The sequence below is a fragment of the Sphaeramia orbicularis genome, chromosome 17 (genome assembly GCF_902148855.1).
Source record: "Sphaeramia orbicularis chromosome 17, fSphaOr1.1, whole genome shotgun sequence".
Taxonomy (NCBI): domain Eukaryota; kingdom Metazoa; phylum Chordata; class Actinopteri; order Kurtiformes; family Apogonidae; genus Sphaeramia; species Sphaeramia orbicularis.
Window position 1 is genome coordinate 31,190,455 of NC_043973.1, and position 15,421 is coordinate 31,205,875.

Consider the following 15,421-nt stretch of genomic DNA (forward strand, 5'->3'; position numbering starts at 1 on the left):
TCCTTGCACTTTTTCATGAAAACAAAATATTTTTTACACATGATCAGCAAGGTTATTATCGTGAACGAAAACTAACGAAATGACGAAAACTAGAATTGTAAAAACATTTTTGTTAAATAAATAAAAATTCTATAATTAAAAGAAAAAAATGAGAACTAACTGAAACTGTATTGTGTGCTTACAAAACTAACTAAAACAGATAAAAATTATGGATAAAATTCCCTTCGTTTTCATTTTTGTCAATGTTGGACTGATACAAAAGCGTTTTATTTCGCTCTAGCAATTTTAGCTAGCGGCACCATATGACACTTCACGGTCCGTCACTTGTGGTTTCCAGTCGTCTTCTGGTCCCCACTCTACCTGGAAACATGGAGATTAAAGTTGGGAGAAAGCAGCAGAGTCCTGTCTGGGATTTATTTGAAGAAGAGAAAAGATATTTAAAAAAAAAAAAAAAACCTAAAACTAAGCATTTCCAAAAAAAAAAAAGAAAACTAATAAAAACTACCAAACCTGCTCTAAAAATGAATTAAAACTAACTGAATTAGAGGGAAAAAAAGTCCAAACTAAATAAAACTAAATAAACTAGAATGAAAATCCAAAACTATTAGAACCTTGATGATCAGTCACGTTTGAGTTGTAAACAGTTAAAACCCCATGATTGTTCTTTTATTAAATTTTCCTTTTATCAAACAAATCTGATTAATAAGCAGGTACAACCTCTCACTGTGTATCCATGTGTGTAGTTGTTTCAAAAAACACTAAATCAAATAAGAGGAAACAAAAAGATTAAAATATTTTAAAATTTTATGCATTGTATTTTCTCTAAATTACTTTTTTTTTTTTTACTTTATATTCTCACTATACTCACCCTACCTCAGTCCAATAGCCACAATATGCACCTTACTACCTGTATATATTAGGGATGTAACGATATGAAAATTTCATTTTACAGTTATTATGACCAAAATTATCACGGTTATCATTATTATCACGGTATTATTGAAATTGTGCTCAAAATGTTCAAAAAGTACACACACTGAAATAATTAAACCAAGTTATATTTAAAAAATAAATAAATTAATTAATTAATTAAATAAAATAATAGACACAGTGTCCCTTCTGTTGCAGAAACATTCAAATATTAACCCTTAGTGGTCTGAGCCTATTTTGTCTGTTTTTCAGTCCTTTTGATTTGGCCTTTATATACTATATAAACAAATGTTTACTATACCCATGTTTGGGATCTGTTTTTCAGCACAGCTTCATCTATATCATCTGTCTATTATTTTTTCACTTTAACCTACTATATAAACAAAAAAGGACAAAAAACACACACACAAAAAATATAAAATCTGATTTGAAAAATGTACACAATTTATTGCATAAATAACACACAGACACTTAACGAACCTTTTCAAAGACTGTAAAAGTGAATATTGGTTCCAAATATTAGGCATATAAAATCTAAATTGTAATAAATTTAAACTATACTCAAATATTTAACATAAAAGCAGAACTTTACATAGGCGTTTTCCCCCATAAAGTGCGGTAATCAAACACAGTTGTCATGATAATTAGAATTTAAATGGTAATAGTAACCGTCTGCAATTTTACCACAGTTTATCGTTATACTGGTAATGATAACATCCCTAATATATATCCTATTCGATGTACATACCTCTGATCTGTAGTACAGAGTTAGCTTTGTATGTTTCTTTTGTATATTTTGTTCATTTCAGCAGTTCTACTTTAGTTGCATATGTGTATTACTGTTTTATTCTTAAGCCTTTGCATATTCCTACTTTTTCTTCATACTCTGTGGATTTTTTTTCTTAAACAGTCCCTTTTGCACTAAGTGTTTTGCTGCTAAATTGAACTGAGCTGCTAAAGTGATTTTCATTGTTCCTGTGACAGTGACAATAAAAATCTATTCTATTCTGTTCATATTCATTTCATTTATTAGTTTATTGTATCATGGACAGTCCCAATTAATTAACTGTATCAGTAACAGTAAAGAGGGGCAGCTTTAGCCAACATGGCTAGTATCTATTCTATTCTATTCTACTATATTCTACTACTCTCTTCTCTTCTAGTCTAGTCTAGTCTAGTCTAGTCTATTCTATACTCTTTTTCCCCTTCTTGTTGTGATTCCTCAGTTTTTTCACTGCACTGATGGATGCTGTGCTGTTTTTAACACATCGTAAATTAGCACATATATGCAAAAGTGTGTGTGTGTTCTATTCTACTATATTCTATTCTATTCTATTCTATTCTACTCTATTCTGTTCTTTTCTATTCTGTCTACTGTATTCTATTCTATTCTATTCTTCTCTTCTCGTCTCGTCTATACTCTTTTTCCTTTTCCCCTTCTTGTTGTGATTCCTCAGGTTTTTCACTGCAGTGATGGATGCTGTGCTGTTTTTAACACATCATAAATTAGCACATATATGCAAAAGTGTGTGTGTGTGTGTGTGTGCGCGTGTGTGTGTGTGCGCGTGTGTGTGTGCGTGTGTGTGTGTGTGCGCGTGTGTGTGTGTATGTATGTATGTATGTGTGTATGTATGTTTATTTAGGTGGGACAGTGCACATTAATGAACACATTTATCCATTCCATTTCAGTATAAACATGTAAATATGCCAGAGTTAGCACCAATGTTAATTTTCATTTGCAGTCCCACATAATAAATAAATAAATAACAGAGATTTGTGCAATACAAAACAAAACAAAACAGTGTAATAAGTGCAGTACAGAGCAAGAGAGTGCAATACACTGCAAAACAGTAAAGTTCAATACGGTACAATATAGTACATATTAAGAACTGTGTGTGTGTGTGTATGTATGTATCTTTATTTACGAGGTGCACATTAATGAACGCATTTATCCATTCCATTTCAGTATAAACATGTAAATATGCCAGAGTTAGCACCAATGGTAATTTTGATCCACAGTCCCACATAATAAATAAATAAATAAATAAATGAATAACAGAGATCTGTGCAATACAAAACAAAACAATACAGTGTAATAAACGCAGTACAGAGCAAGACAGTGCAATACACTACAATATACTACATATTAAGAACTGTGTGTGTGTGTGTGTGTGTGTGTGTGTGTGTGTGTGTGTGTGTGTGTGTATGTGTATGTATGTATCTTTATTTAGGAGGGACAGTGCACATTAATGAACGCATTTATCCATTCCATTTCAGTTATAAACATGTAAATATGCCAGTTAGCACTAATGCTAATTTTGATCTGCAGTCCCACATAATTGATAAATAAATAAATGAATGAATGAATGAATGAATGAATAAATAAATAACAGAGATCTGTGCAATACAAAACAAAACAAAACAAAACAAAACAAAACAAAACAGTGTAATAAGTGCAGTACAGAGCAAGACAGTGCAATACACTACAATATAGTACATATTAAAAACGGTGTGTGTGTGTGTGTGTGTGTGTGTGTTCTTGATGCTTGCCAGCTTTCACCCTGTGCACTACTCCACTACCCCAGGGTGGTTTAAGAGAATATTCTGACTACACTCTGTGGAGGATGAAGGTCTGCATATGTGTTGGATGGGCCACACAAAGGCATTATGTAGTGGCAGCTTTTTAATTTCATCTTTCTATTTTGGAGCAGGGCCATTCTAATGCTCCTATTTGTGCCGCCAAACCCCAGGAAGTTGTTTGGATTCACACACACAGACGCACGTACACACGCACTTAATCAGGCATCACGCAAGCAATGAGGACGGATCCAACTGTGACCGACCACATGAACCACACATCCACCACTGTGGCGGTTTGAACCATGGACGCGCGGTTTGGAAACTTCTTTTGGTTGGTTCGGTGTTTGAGGTCAGGGTGAGCGGTGCGCGGCGCAACAGATGCCGCACCGAGAAATAAGCCTTTAATACCCGGAGGACTCGGCAAAGGGTAACTACACTGCGACTGACAATACAGACTTAAGTGGAACCCCTCACGCAACTCCTCTGTGTCTCGGGTGGTGTGGTGTCCTGTCGCGTCGCAGCTCCTTGGAAGACATCTCACTTTTACGCACAGAAAAACGGCGACGAGAACAGCTTGAATTGTTGCTTAAAACCGCATCCTGGGATTTGTCCGGCTGCTGTAGAGGGGAGAACACTGTCCCATGGCACAGTTGTCCATGTGTTTTGTACCGGTGTCAGGTGAATGAGCGTTTAAAGCGGTCTGCGCAACTTGGATACAACTAGAGAAGCGCCTTACGCACCATGCCGCCCAAGAAAAAGGTAAAGAACGGCTCCTGTTGTCAGCTCATATACATGTATGTTTGTCTGCGTGTGTGTGCGTGTGCGTGTGCGTGCTGAACAGGAAGGGTAGGAGAATGCACCATCTGTTGCGCTGAGCGTTAATCCTTGTGTGAGGCCTTTCCACATCATCGCACTCCTAATAAAAGTGTGGAAACGCGCAGGGCGCACAGGGATGTGTGTGCTGTCCTGTGTTATCAGGAGTTCAGCACTTGATTATAGACATGCACACACTTACATAACAGGCTGTCTTTAAGGCTCACATGGACACTTTTCTTGCGCTTTTCTAATGATTTTTGGCATGAGTGGAATGTGTCCAACAGCAGGAGGCCAAGGACACAGTGTGTGTGGAAACTGAAGCAACTTCAACTGTTGGATACACATACATAACACACGTTTTTATTTACTCACAACTATTTCTGTTGTGACTTTCCAATCAGTTTCCTCTAAATCTACTCTTTCCTAACTGATTAATCACCATTTATTATTTTATCCCTGCTGTTTTCCGTTAAAAACAGGTATTTCCTTGGGTGGAAAAGCCTGATTAGATTCTTTATTACACCACATACTAACTAGGGATGTCCGATATTGACTTTTTTGCCAAAAACCGATATACCGATATTGTTCAACGCTTAATTTCCGATTCCGATATCTATCGATACCGCTGCCGATATATGCGGGATATGAAACTAATTTTAGGTAACATCGCATATCTCCTGTCATGGAATTAACACATCATGCCTAATTTTATTGTGATGCCCCATTGGATGCATTCTCAAATGCAACAAGGCTTTCAAAATGTAAACACTGTCTGTGCAAAGAATACATACTTCAACTTAAGTTGTGGAAAAAATGCCTTATTTATTTATTTTCTCTTCCTCCCTCCATGAGTCTATTACAGTGTGGCAACTCTACTGTACAATTTTGAAAACTGCACATTTCTTTCAGCTACAAACAATGCTTCATGTACGTGTTGGTAAATGTCAGCGAAATCAAGGCATTATTTTATCGGTTTTATTGATAGGCAAAAAAAACTGATAACGATATTCACCGATATTACATTTTTATGCCAATATCGGGCCGATAATATCGGTGGGCTGATATTATCGGACATCCCTGCTACTAACCCTTTCATGCACAGTGGTCACTCCAGTGGACAGTTATTCTACAGCTGTTCTCTTGTGTATTCATGGATTTTGTTGTTTTAGTTCCATATCAGCCAACACAGTGGACACTTATGCACCATCCCATACACTGTAATTCATACCATTACTGTAACTGCTGTTCTAGATAAACCTGATCTGCACTAACATGTCTGAGTGAAAAAAATTAACTGTTATTAGACTGCAATTAAGTTTTGTTTTGCTTGTTTGTTCTTAAAATAATGTTGTTGTTTTTTTTTTTTTTTGCATATTATCTTCTTGCAGGTATGTTAAAATTTGAGAAAACATCAGATTAGCAGCATTAAAAATGTTTTTATTTCATAGTTTTCTCAGTATATCAGTAAATACATGTCTCTTTGCTTCTAAAATCAAATGCATGGTGTCCAGCTGAGAGGACATTTTTGTAACTCTCTGAAAAATAGGGTCATAAAAAATCAACTGCATTTCTTTTCATGCTTTAAGAGGAATAAAAACACGCAGAAAAAAAAAAAAAAAAAAAGACATAATTAAAGTTCTCATAATTCTTGCATGAAAGGGTTAAAGTAAAGGAACATTAACGATATTGTTGGGAACAGTGCTAATCACTCTCATTTTCTGAACAAGTACAAAATTGAAGTCTTTCTGGGAAAGGCTTTTTAAAATTATTGATTTGTTTGTTTGCTTGTTTAGCAGAGAGAGTACACATTAATGAACATATCTGTAGTATTAGCAAAAAAGCTATTTTTCAACTGCTGTCCCTGCACTGTAAAAAAAAAAAATCTGCAATTTAAGAGAATTTTCACTGTTTATTTTACAGATTTTTCCTGTATTTTTAAGAAACAGGAAAATATCAATGAAATGACAAAACCAGATTGTGATTTTAACATGTCAAATGTAAAATAACACAAAAAAACTGTAACTGTGAATGAATATAAATGTTCCATTTTTTAAAAGATTTTTTTTTTTTCACAGAAAAATACAGTTAAAATACATTTGCAAATGTATCATAATTTCACAAATATTTCTTTTTTATTTATGAGATTAAACTGTTAATTTAAAGTTTAATACTGTAAAAAAAATATCTATCTATCTATCTATCTATCTATAAAACGAGATAAAATTACTGACAATTAATCGTTACAGAAGTATTTGTTCTGTCAGTTTAACAAGACTTGTTTGATAAATGTCAAATATCTTGTGTATTTACGGGAGATTTCACAACAATAATGTTGAATAAATGTATTTTTGTGAATGTATAACATGTATAAGCACTGATAAACTGTCCAAATACAGTTTTTATCAGTGGATTGGACAACTGAGTCTCATTGAAAATTATTATATATATATATATATATATATATTTATAGGTAATTTGATTGGTTTAATACATGAAAATATTCTTTATTAAACATTAAAAAGACAAAAAAAAAAATTCAAAATCTCATGTAAAGTTAGGGCAAAAAACTGTATTTTAATTATGGAAAATTACCGTAGTTTTATGAGATGGTTATTTTCTGTTATTTTACAGTATTTTTTCAGCACCCCTGCTGCCGGAATAATACCGTTTTTTTCAACTTTTTTTTTTTTTACAGTGTGGGTAAGATGTAAAATACCAGCGTTCATAAAATTAGAAACATTTTTAAAATTCAGGCTACACCCACACATTCCATAGCATTAGTTGACATTCACAGTATACACAGTTAACCTTTCAGTATTAATAAAACACCTGCAGAGACACTGGTGCATGGGCAGGAGGTCATGCAGCGCAAAACAAAGAAAACTGGACTCCAGTGAAGCTGAACATGAACATGAGCAGTTTACCTGGTTAAAGGCAGCTGGTGTTAGTGAGGTGCAGTAGTGCAGATTATCCACACACATGGGAGAAAACATGCACCGTGCATGAGGAGACCTGCAGGGCTCTGGTGTGTACAATGTGGATTAGACTTCAGCCAGTTTTGAAGTTCAGAATGTGGGGCATTCTCTTATGGGGAGGGGTATGCTGTTCCAAATATGACCTCCCCTAACTGACAGAACAGACTGTCCAAAGGTGGTCCATCTATACGGCACTTTGACTGAGGACATTATGACTTTAATAATTCCTCAGGACCCCAAGTTCTTTTTGCTGGGACTGCTACCTGGAGATGTATTAGAGAAAAAAGACAAATACCTCTTTAAAATTCTTATAATTGCTTCCAAAAAGGAACTGGCTCAAAACTGATGCATTCTGTGAGGATCAGTGGCTAGTTATAAAATAGGAAATCTACTTTATGGAAAGACTGACTTATTACCGACAGATCCAGGAATATATCTTCATATAGCACTGGAGAAAATGGCTGGACTATAAACAGAACAAAGAATAATTACCACTGTGTGTCATTTAAATATTTTATGGTCAACCAGTGAGCCCTAGTTTCTGTGTTGGATTGTCTGGTGATCAAACAAATAAAAATAAAGTATTCAAAAATGAATATATATATATATATATATATATATATATATATATATATATATATATATATATATATATATATATATATATATATAATATAGTTATATATTTAATTAATATATTAATTAATAATTAATTAATAATAATAATATATTAATTAATATATTTAATTTATTATGTACATGTTCATAAAAGCTAAAAAAGTGAAGTTATTATGTCAGAAAAAAAAAATCCGAAGCAAAAGTGACCTTTTCAACAAAATATAACATTAACTGAATATAAAAACTAGGATTTGTTAAACTAAGGGGTTTCTTGATGTGTCAACGTCAGTGGTGTTTCCTTGTTGACTATAAATCAGGGGTGTCAAACATGCGGCCCGGGGGCCAAATGCGGCCCACCAAAGGGTCCAGTTCGGCCCCTGGGATGTTTTTGCCAAGTGCAAAAATTCCACAGTCGTCAATTAAATTAAGCAAAAAAAAAATGTAGCTTGAATTACGGAAAAAATCTTGAATTAAGCCAAAAAAAAAATCTTCAATTAAGTAAAAAAAAAATCTTAAATTAAGCAAAAAAAAAAAAAATCTTCAATTAAGTAAAAAAAAATATTGAATTAAGACAAAAAAAAAAAATCTTCAATGAGTAAAAAAAAACCAAACACTTGAATTAAGCCAAAAAAAAATCTAGAGTTAACAATGTAATTTTTTTCCTTTGTTTTAGTGCAAAAAATAACATTAAATTATGAAAATATTTACATTTACAAACTATCCTGTAACACTAAAATGTGAATAACCTGAACAAATATGAAAAACCTGAAATGTCTAAAGAAAATTCAGCCCAATTTTAACATTTTTTCTGCCTGTTCCTCAGTGTTTAGTGTCTTTGTAGATCTGATCCATAATGCACATGTACAAATGAGAAGTTGAGGAATAATACTGTTAAAATTGCACTAAATTTTCTTACGCTTTTTAATTTAAATTTCAGTTTTTTCAGGGTTTTTTTTTTTTTTTTGATACTTTATAAAAGTAAGTATTTTCATAATTTAATGGGGGTTTTTTGCACTAAAACAAAGACGAAAATTTGGAGTTCTCATTATTTATAGGTTATTATGTTATTGTTTTACTGGTTCGGCCCACTGCAGATGAAATTCAGCTGAATATGGAACTGAACTAAAATGAGTTTGACACCCCTGCTATAGAGTGTCTGAACGTCCAGATGGGTCACATGTGATGATGATGAAAAGCAGAGAAACTGCATTTTATTTGAATTATTGAAATGCATTGACTGGTTTAATGGTTCAGTAGATGCTTTAGGTCGCAGATGACTGTTTAGGTCTTTTAAGGTTAACTGGAAATACATTTTGTCATATGATTTTGTTGTAGTTTTTTCTAATCTGCAACATACTGGAGGTTTGTGTGTTTGGGAAAGTTCACATACAGATTTGTCACAGTCACAGTCTAACCCTTTAAAAACCTCTGACATCTATTTTTAACCCTTTCATGCATGAATTATGAGAACCTTAGTCAAGATTTTTTTTTTCTGGAGTGTTTTTATACCTCCTTAGGCATAAAAAAAAAAATGCGATCGAGTTTTTTTTTTTTTCGTGGAGTTACAAAAATGTCTATGCATTTAATTTTTTAAGTAAAGAAACATGTATTTAAAACCCAATATCAGAAAGTAAAATGAAAACAATGAAATAAAAACATTTTTAAGGCCGCTAATTTGATGTTTTCTCACATTTTAACACACTCTAATGCTAGTTATTACCTCATATAATATGCAAAAAACAACTCTTTTTGTCTAACAAATAACTGATTTACACTTAAACATGTTACTGCAGATCAGGTTTATCAAGAACAGCAAAGTTATAGTAATGGTATGAATTGCAGTGTATTATGGGATGTTGCATAAGTGTCCACTGTGTTGGCTCATATGGAACTAAAACAACAAAACCTATGAATATACAAGAGAACAACTGGAGAATAACTGTCCACTGGAGTGACCACTATGCATGAAAGGGTTAAGCCACACCAGAGTTTGGATGAAAAGATCATGTGCATTTGAAAAAAAGAAGAATATTAACTCCTTTACTTACACTCATTTTCAAATTAACAACAATGCATTTGCAATGAACACACCGTAACAAGGACACTGAAATGTACAGTAACTTGCTGGCAGCAATTAGCAAGTAAGTTGCTGTATTACATTCTACAGTATACTTGGTGTATATTAAATGACAGTACCTGTAAAATACTGTAATTGTCATTACAGCACCAATCACAGTACTGTAATTACTATTACATTACTGTAATATGGTGATGTATTTTGTATCACAGTAAATAGTGGACTACTGTGAAATGGGAATTTGGGGTATTTTATTGAATACTCCAAAACAAAAACAAGCACTCAACTTTTTGTATGTGATATGTGCAGACATTTTAGACTTACATTTCTCATGGAACCAATAAAAGCCATTCTTGGTTTTCTATCTTTTGCATGGTGAGTAAAAATAAAGAACTGCTGTTTGAGGTGATAGTTTGGATTTTTTGAAGTAATACACTTGAGAAAATGTTATGGCAAAGGAATGGGCTGTCTGATGATGATGTGAAAAATGGGAATGTCCTTTATTTAGTGCACTCTTGAACCAGTATTGATTTATTTGGGTGGGCTTTGTTTTAGGTGGTTAAAATTTGCTTTGAGCTGAAAAGAAAGGTTGAAAATACAGCTGAAAAAGTTGAAAGTGTGGCTTGTTGAAGATTTCTACAATTTTACAATTTCATTTAACAGACGCTTTTTTCCAAAGTGACGTACAACATAAGCAAGAATTTAGACTTGAGGGAAAAACCCTTAGTAAGTGCAAAAAGTGCTTCAAGTTTGATTGGCTGCAGGCGCTGCCATCAAGTAAGTAAAGCTTTATTTATTCATTTATTTATTTATTTATTTACGAGTGCTCGTATATAGCACTTTTTAAAACAACATGTTACAAAGTGCTTCACATAATGTGGAGATAAATCAAATCAAATCAAATTTTTAGCCAATTTACAGAAACCCAACAGAATCCTCCAGGAACAAACACTTCTGACTGGTGACAGCGGAAGGAAAAACTTCCCTTTAACAGCAGAAACCTGGAGCAGACCCAGACTCCTGAAGGATGGCCGTCTGCCTTGACCAGTTGGGGTTAAAGAGAGAAAGTAAAGGAGGAGAAAAGAGAGAGCGATAGAGATAGAGAGAGACTGGGGGAGAGGGGGGAGGTAGGTGGAGACACATGCACAGATAACTGAACTAGAACATGTATAGAACAGTATAATAAACACTATCGTAATTATATGGATAAGTGAGTGATGACGATAAAGGTGGAGAGAGGCAGGACCACAGCAGCAGGTCCAGAGATAAAGGTGGAGAGAGGCAGGACCACAGCAGCAGGTCCAGACATAAAGGTGGAGAGAGGCAGGACCACAGCAGCAGGTCCAGACATAAAGGTGGAGAGAGGCAGGACCACAGCAGCAGGTTAGAGATGATCTTAGGAAAACCTGTGAAGATCCAGGGAAAACCTGAGGTGATAAAGCACAGAGACTCTAGGGAAGAAGTCAAGTCAGTAACATGAATTCACTGGGGCGTAAACAGAAGAGATTTGATGAAATGCTTGTTTATAAAAGTGAGTTTTTAAGAGTCGCTTAAAGGTGTCTATAGAATCTGAAGTACTAGAAGAAGTGCTGATTTCTCCATAAACCATTAAAAATTTTTGGCATAAAAAGCTGAATATTTAAAAAAAATTTAAAAATATAAATACAAGCACTAATGTCCTGAAGAAGCTGAACATTTTAAAGTTTGAACGGTGAAAATCTGTGAAAATCAGACACATTTTGAGTAGTATTTTACTTGTGGAGTAGGTGGTCACATAACAAATACTTGCTCCCATCCCTAGTGAAGAATATTCAGAACAAATACGTGCTTACCTCTGGATAAACTCCAGTCATGTGGCTGCCTCCTCTGGATATTCAATGTTGAAAACGTAGTATGACCCAAAGAGGGCAGCTAAAAAAAAAAAAGAAAAATCCTGCTCAAAATTACTGTATTTTGATTTACAGAAAAATATATTTTACTGTAGAATTAATTAATTTTCAATTAATTTTGCCCATGATGCTTTGCAGATCTACAGCAACATACTGTATACAGGTTCTACAGTAAGCATTTGCTCATTATACAGTAATAATGCTGTGAAAACTACAGAAACTTGTTACAGTGCAACAGTGAATAAAGATGTGCAGCCTGTGAGTAATGTCTATAATATCTAAGAGTTTGGAATGATCTAGAGGAACAGAAAACAATCCACTTTAATGCCTGGATCATTTTCCTTCCTATTTCTTTTCCTCTGTCTCACCTTTAGTATTTAGTCTGCAGAAATATTTGGTTTTGGGCCAAAGGAGCGACATGTTACCATTACCTCACTGTGGAATCACCCAGTCTGTTTGTGGTCATTTCCAGTCACTAGAGGATATCTGAGGTTTCAAATTACAAATTAGGAACTGGAATTTATTTATTTTTTTAAACTGAGGTTAGGGTTTTTTCTGGCTCAAACTGAGGTGGAGGTGATACCATCCTGATCATGTGAACCTACAAGCACCATATTTAAAGGTTTATAGTAATTATATAAAGAACATGGTATTCATCATATTAAAACATTATTAGGTTTTTCTGTTACTTAAACCCAAACCTTTGTCAGAAATGTATGCTAAAATTGCAGAGATTGCAGAAGTTTAGTTATAATGTTTTATATGCATGTCTACAGTTTAAAGATCACCACTAGTTGTTGGTGATTGTGTACAAAAATGGAAAACATGTGATAAACTCTTTGCACTGTAAGCCCAGATAAGTTGAGTTTACTTTAAAAAAAAAAAAAAAAAAAAAAAATGAGAAAAGTGGGTGCCTTAAAAAAAATGTAGTAGTGATTAATGAACTTTTAAGTACATTTAACTTACATTTAGCTAAGATTTTAAGTTAAATGTACTTTAAAAATGTAATTAATTTTACTTAATTCTTTTTAAGGCAAACACTTTTCTCTTTTTTTTTTCTTTTTTTTTTCTTTTTTTAAAGTAAACTCAACTTATTCGGTCTTAAAAGTGGCAGGTCAGCTAGCGGACACCTAGCTAAGAGAAAATGTCCTTGGAACAGGTTGATGGAACTGGTGGACAATCAAACAAAACACTCTTCTAACGGATAAAACAAACGATCGTCCAAAACCGACAGCTGCTTAGAACTTTTTGAGTTGTATCTTTGATAAGCACCGAAACTCCTATAGCAGCTACTCTTTAACCCAGTGGTTCCCAACCTTTTTTGGCTTGTGACCCCATTTTAACACACATATTTCTGTTGACCCCAGACATCCAAAACAGAGACTTTTTTTTGCTAAAATTAATTTTTGTTTGTGTAAAAGTTTGCTATACAATTTTGCAAATAAACGTTAATTTTAGATGACATTTAGTCTATATAATGTATATTATTATGGACGGAGGCAGAAAAACCAGGTGTAGATTACTGCACAAAGTAAGAATTTGATTTTCCTTGGTCAGGACATGTACAGTCAGTCCAGCTTGGATTTACAAGGCTGACAATTAATACTGAACAAACAAGAACTCAAACTATGAATTATGAAAGAGCTGCAGCATCTGAAACTGACCACAATGAACATTTGACAGATAAACAGAACCACAGTGCTTCAGTTTCAGCTTCACAGTTTGTCATGTCTTTTATGGATTGGGATTGTCTCTGTCAACTCACCGTATATTTTTATTAGTAAGTTGTTGTTGTTGTTTTTTTTATCAATTACTAGGAATTACAAGCGACCCCTTTTGAGTCCTGACCCCAGGGTTGAAAAACACTGCTTTGACTAAAAGCATGTCCAGACATACATGGGCATTTGACAATTTACGTGGTTAAAAGAAAAAGAGGTGTATTAATTAAAACCCATTTTACTTAAATTTATTCACATATTCGAATATATCTACAAATTAGTTGACTATACTTAATATTTTCTAGTAGTGTCATCAAACCTATATTTTTAAGTGCATTCTAATTTATTTTTAAGTATATTTGACATCCAGGGAAACTTTTTTCCTTTTGGGCGAGTCAACGCATTATTACCGCGTTAACACATTCATTAAATAACACCGACAATTTTTTTTTCTCACGTTAATGCCGTTTTATTCTAACTCCTATTCTTCTGCCCCGCTTGTGTATGTATAGCGATTAGCTTGGCAGATAGACAACAGGTTTAACAAGAAAAGTTGGACGCCCAAAACTTCTGTCCAAATCTTTTACTGTAGACTCACTGTAAAACTGCAACATACAAACAAAATATGTCTCAGTTCTGTTCATTGCCTTAGTACATTTACATGGCGTTATACATTTAAATGAATGGGAAAAAGATTGCTATCTCGATGCTAACTTGAATGGGAAAATCCATAGACACACTAACGATAAGCATTTACATATTAATTTAAGATTTACGACATCTTTTTATCCAGCAACAAAGGTTCACATCAGAGATATTTTATACTATTCATTCTGACAACAACTGAACAGAAAATACTCACAGGCAAACGTTTTTGGGGCCATACAAACAGAGTGAAAGAAACGTTTCTGTTTGTTCCTTCTTATGTCTGAACTGTCAACGGGAAAACATTAGTGCAATTTATGCCGACCACTAGAAGGCCACCTTTGCTTGCTTTGAACATCACATATTATTGGGCTTATTAGTATTAGTACTTATTAGTGGGTTTAAGACTCCTGTCAATCACTCACAAGCGGAAAAAAACTGGTGTGGACATAAACATGGAGAAAAGTAGCGGTCTTTTCCATGGACATTTTCATTGTAAATGTCTTCAGATGGTGGGGCTGAGAAGGACACAGTTGTTTGTACGCACTGGCATGTGGAATTATTTTTTTATCACCAGAGTACTTCAAGTCTGAAATATCAGTGAAAGGCAAAACATGCTGTTGATGCCGGCAAACCCCCCCATATAACTATGGGATTAATCATGATTAATCGCAGAAATCCACGCAATTAATTGTGATGAAAAAATTTAATCGCTGCCCAGCACTAAAACAAACATGCAAACAAACAAACACACAGAGCAAAGTGATCCCAGTACCTCCTGGTGGAGGTAATAATAGCACATGTGGGATTGGAGGAAACCTTGCAGCCTCCGGATGGCCTACTGTCTTGCTTTGCAGTGGAGCACTGGCCCACTGCTTGTTACCTAGAATAGGAAAAGCCTCTTAGTGGCTGTTAGTGGGGCATTACATCCAGATACCTACTATCCTTCCAGGCAGGAAGCAGAGCAACAAGGCATCAGAACATTCTGGAAAGATTTGGAAGAACACGAGTGTTTCCACCTCAGTGACTGGGTTGTGTTGCTTCTTATTTCCTCTGTTTTCCCTTCAGTGTTTAGTCTGACAGTATGTGTAGTCAGAGGACTGATGGTAGTTTCAGGGATAGTATAGGTTCAGTAACTGTCTGTGATGAATAACTGTAACATGAATGCTTGGC

The 15,421-nt window shown here is 34.3% G+C and overlaps 1 protein-coding gene across 3 annotated transcripts in view; it reads left to right on the plus strand.

Moving 5' to 3' along the window:
• The first annotated feature begins 3,510 nt into the window (after positions 1–3,510).
• The window catches only part of cacnb2b (calcium channel, voltage-dependent, beta 2b), a 78,871-nt gene continuing 66,960 nt past the window's right edge, over positions 3,511–15,421 (plus strand). The window contains exon 1 of one of the 3 annotated variants that reach the window (XM_030160100.1): positions 3,511–4,269. In XM_030160100.1, the coding sequence (XP_030015960.1) occupies positions 4,252–4,269 (18 nt within the window). In that variant the 5' untranslated portion in view covers positions 3,511–4,251. The remainder of the gene's footprint in view (positions 4,270–15,421) is intronic. The other 2 variants (XM_030160099.1, XM_030160098.1) reach the window with 2 other exon arrangements.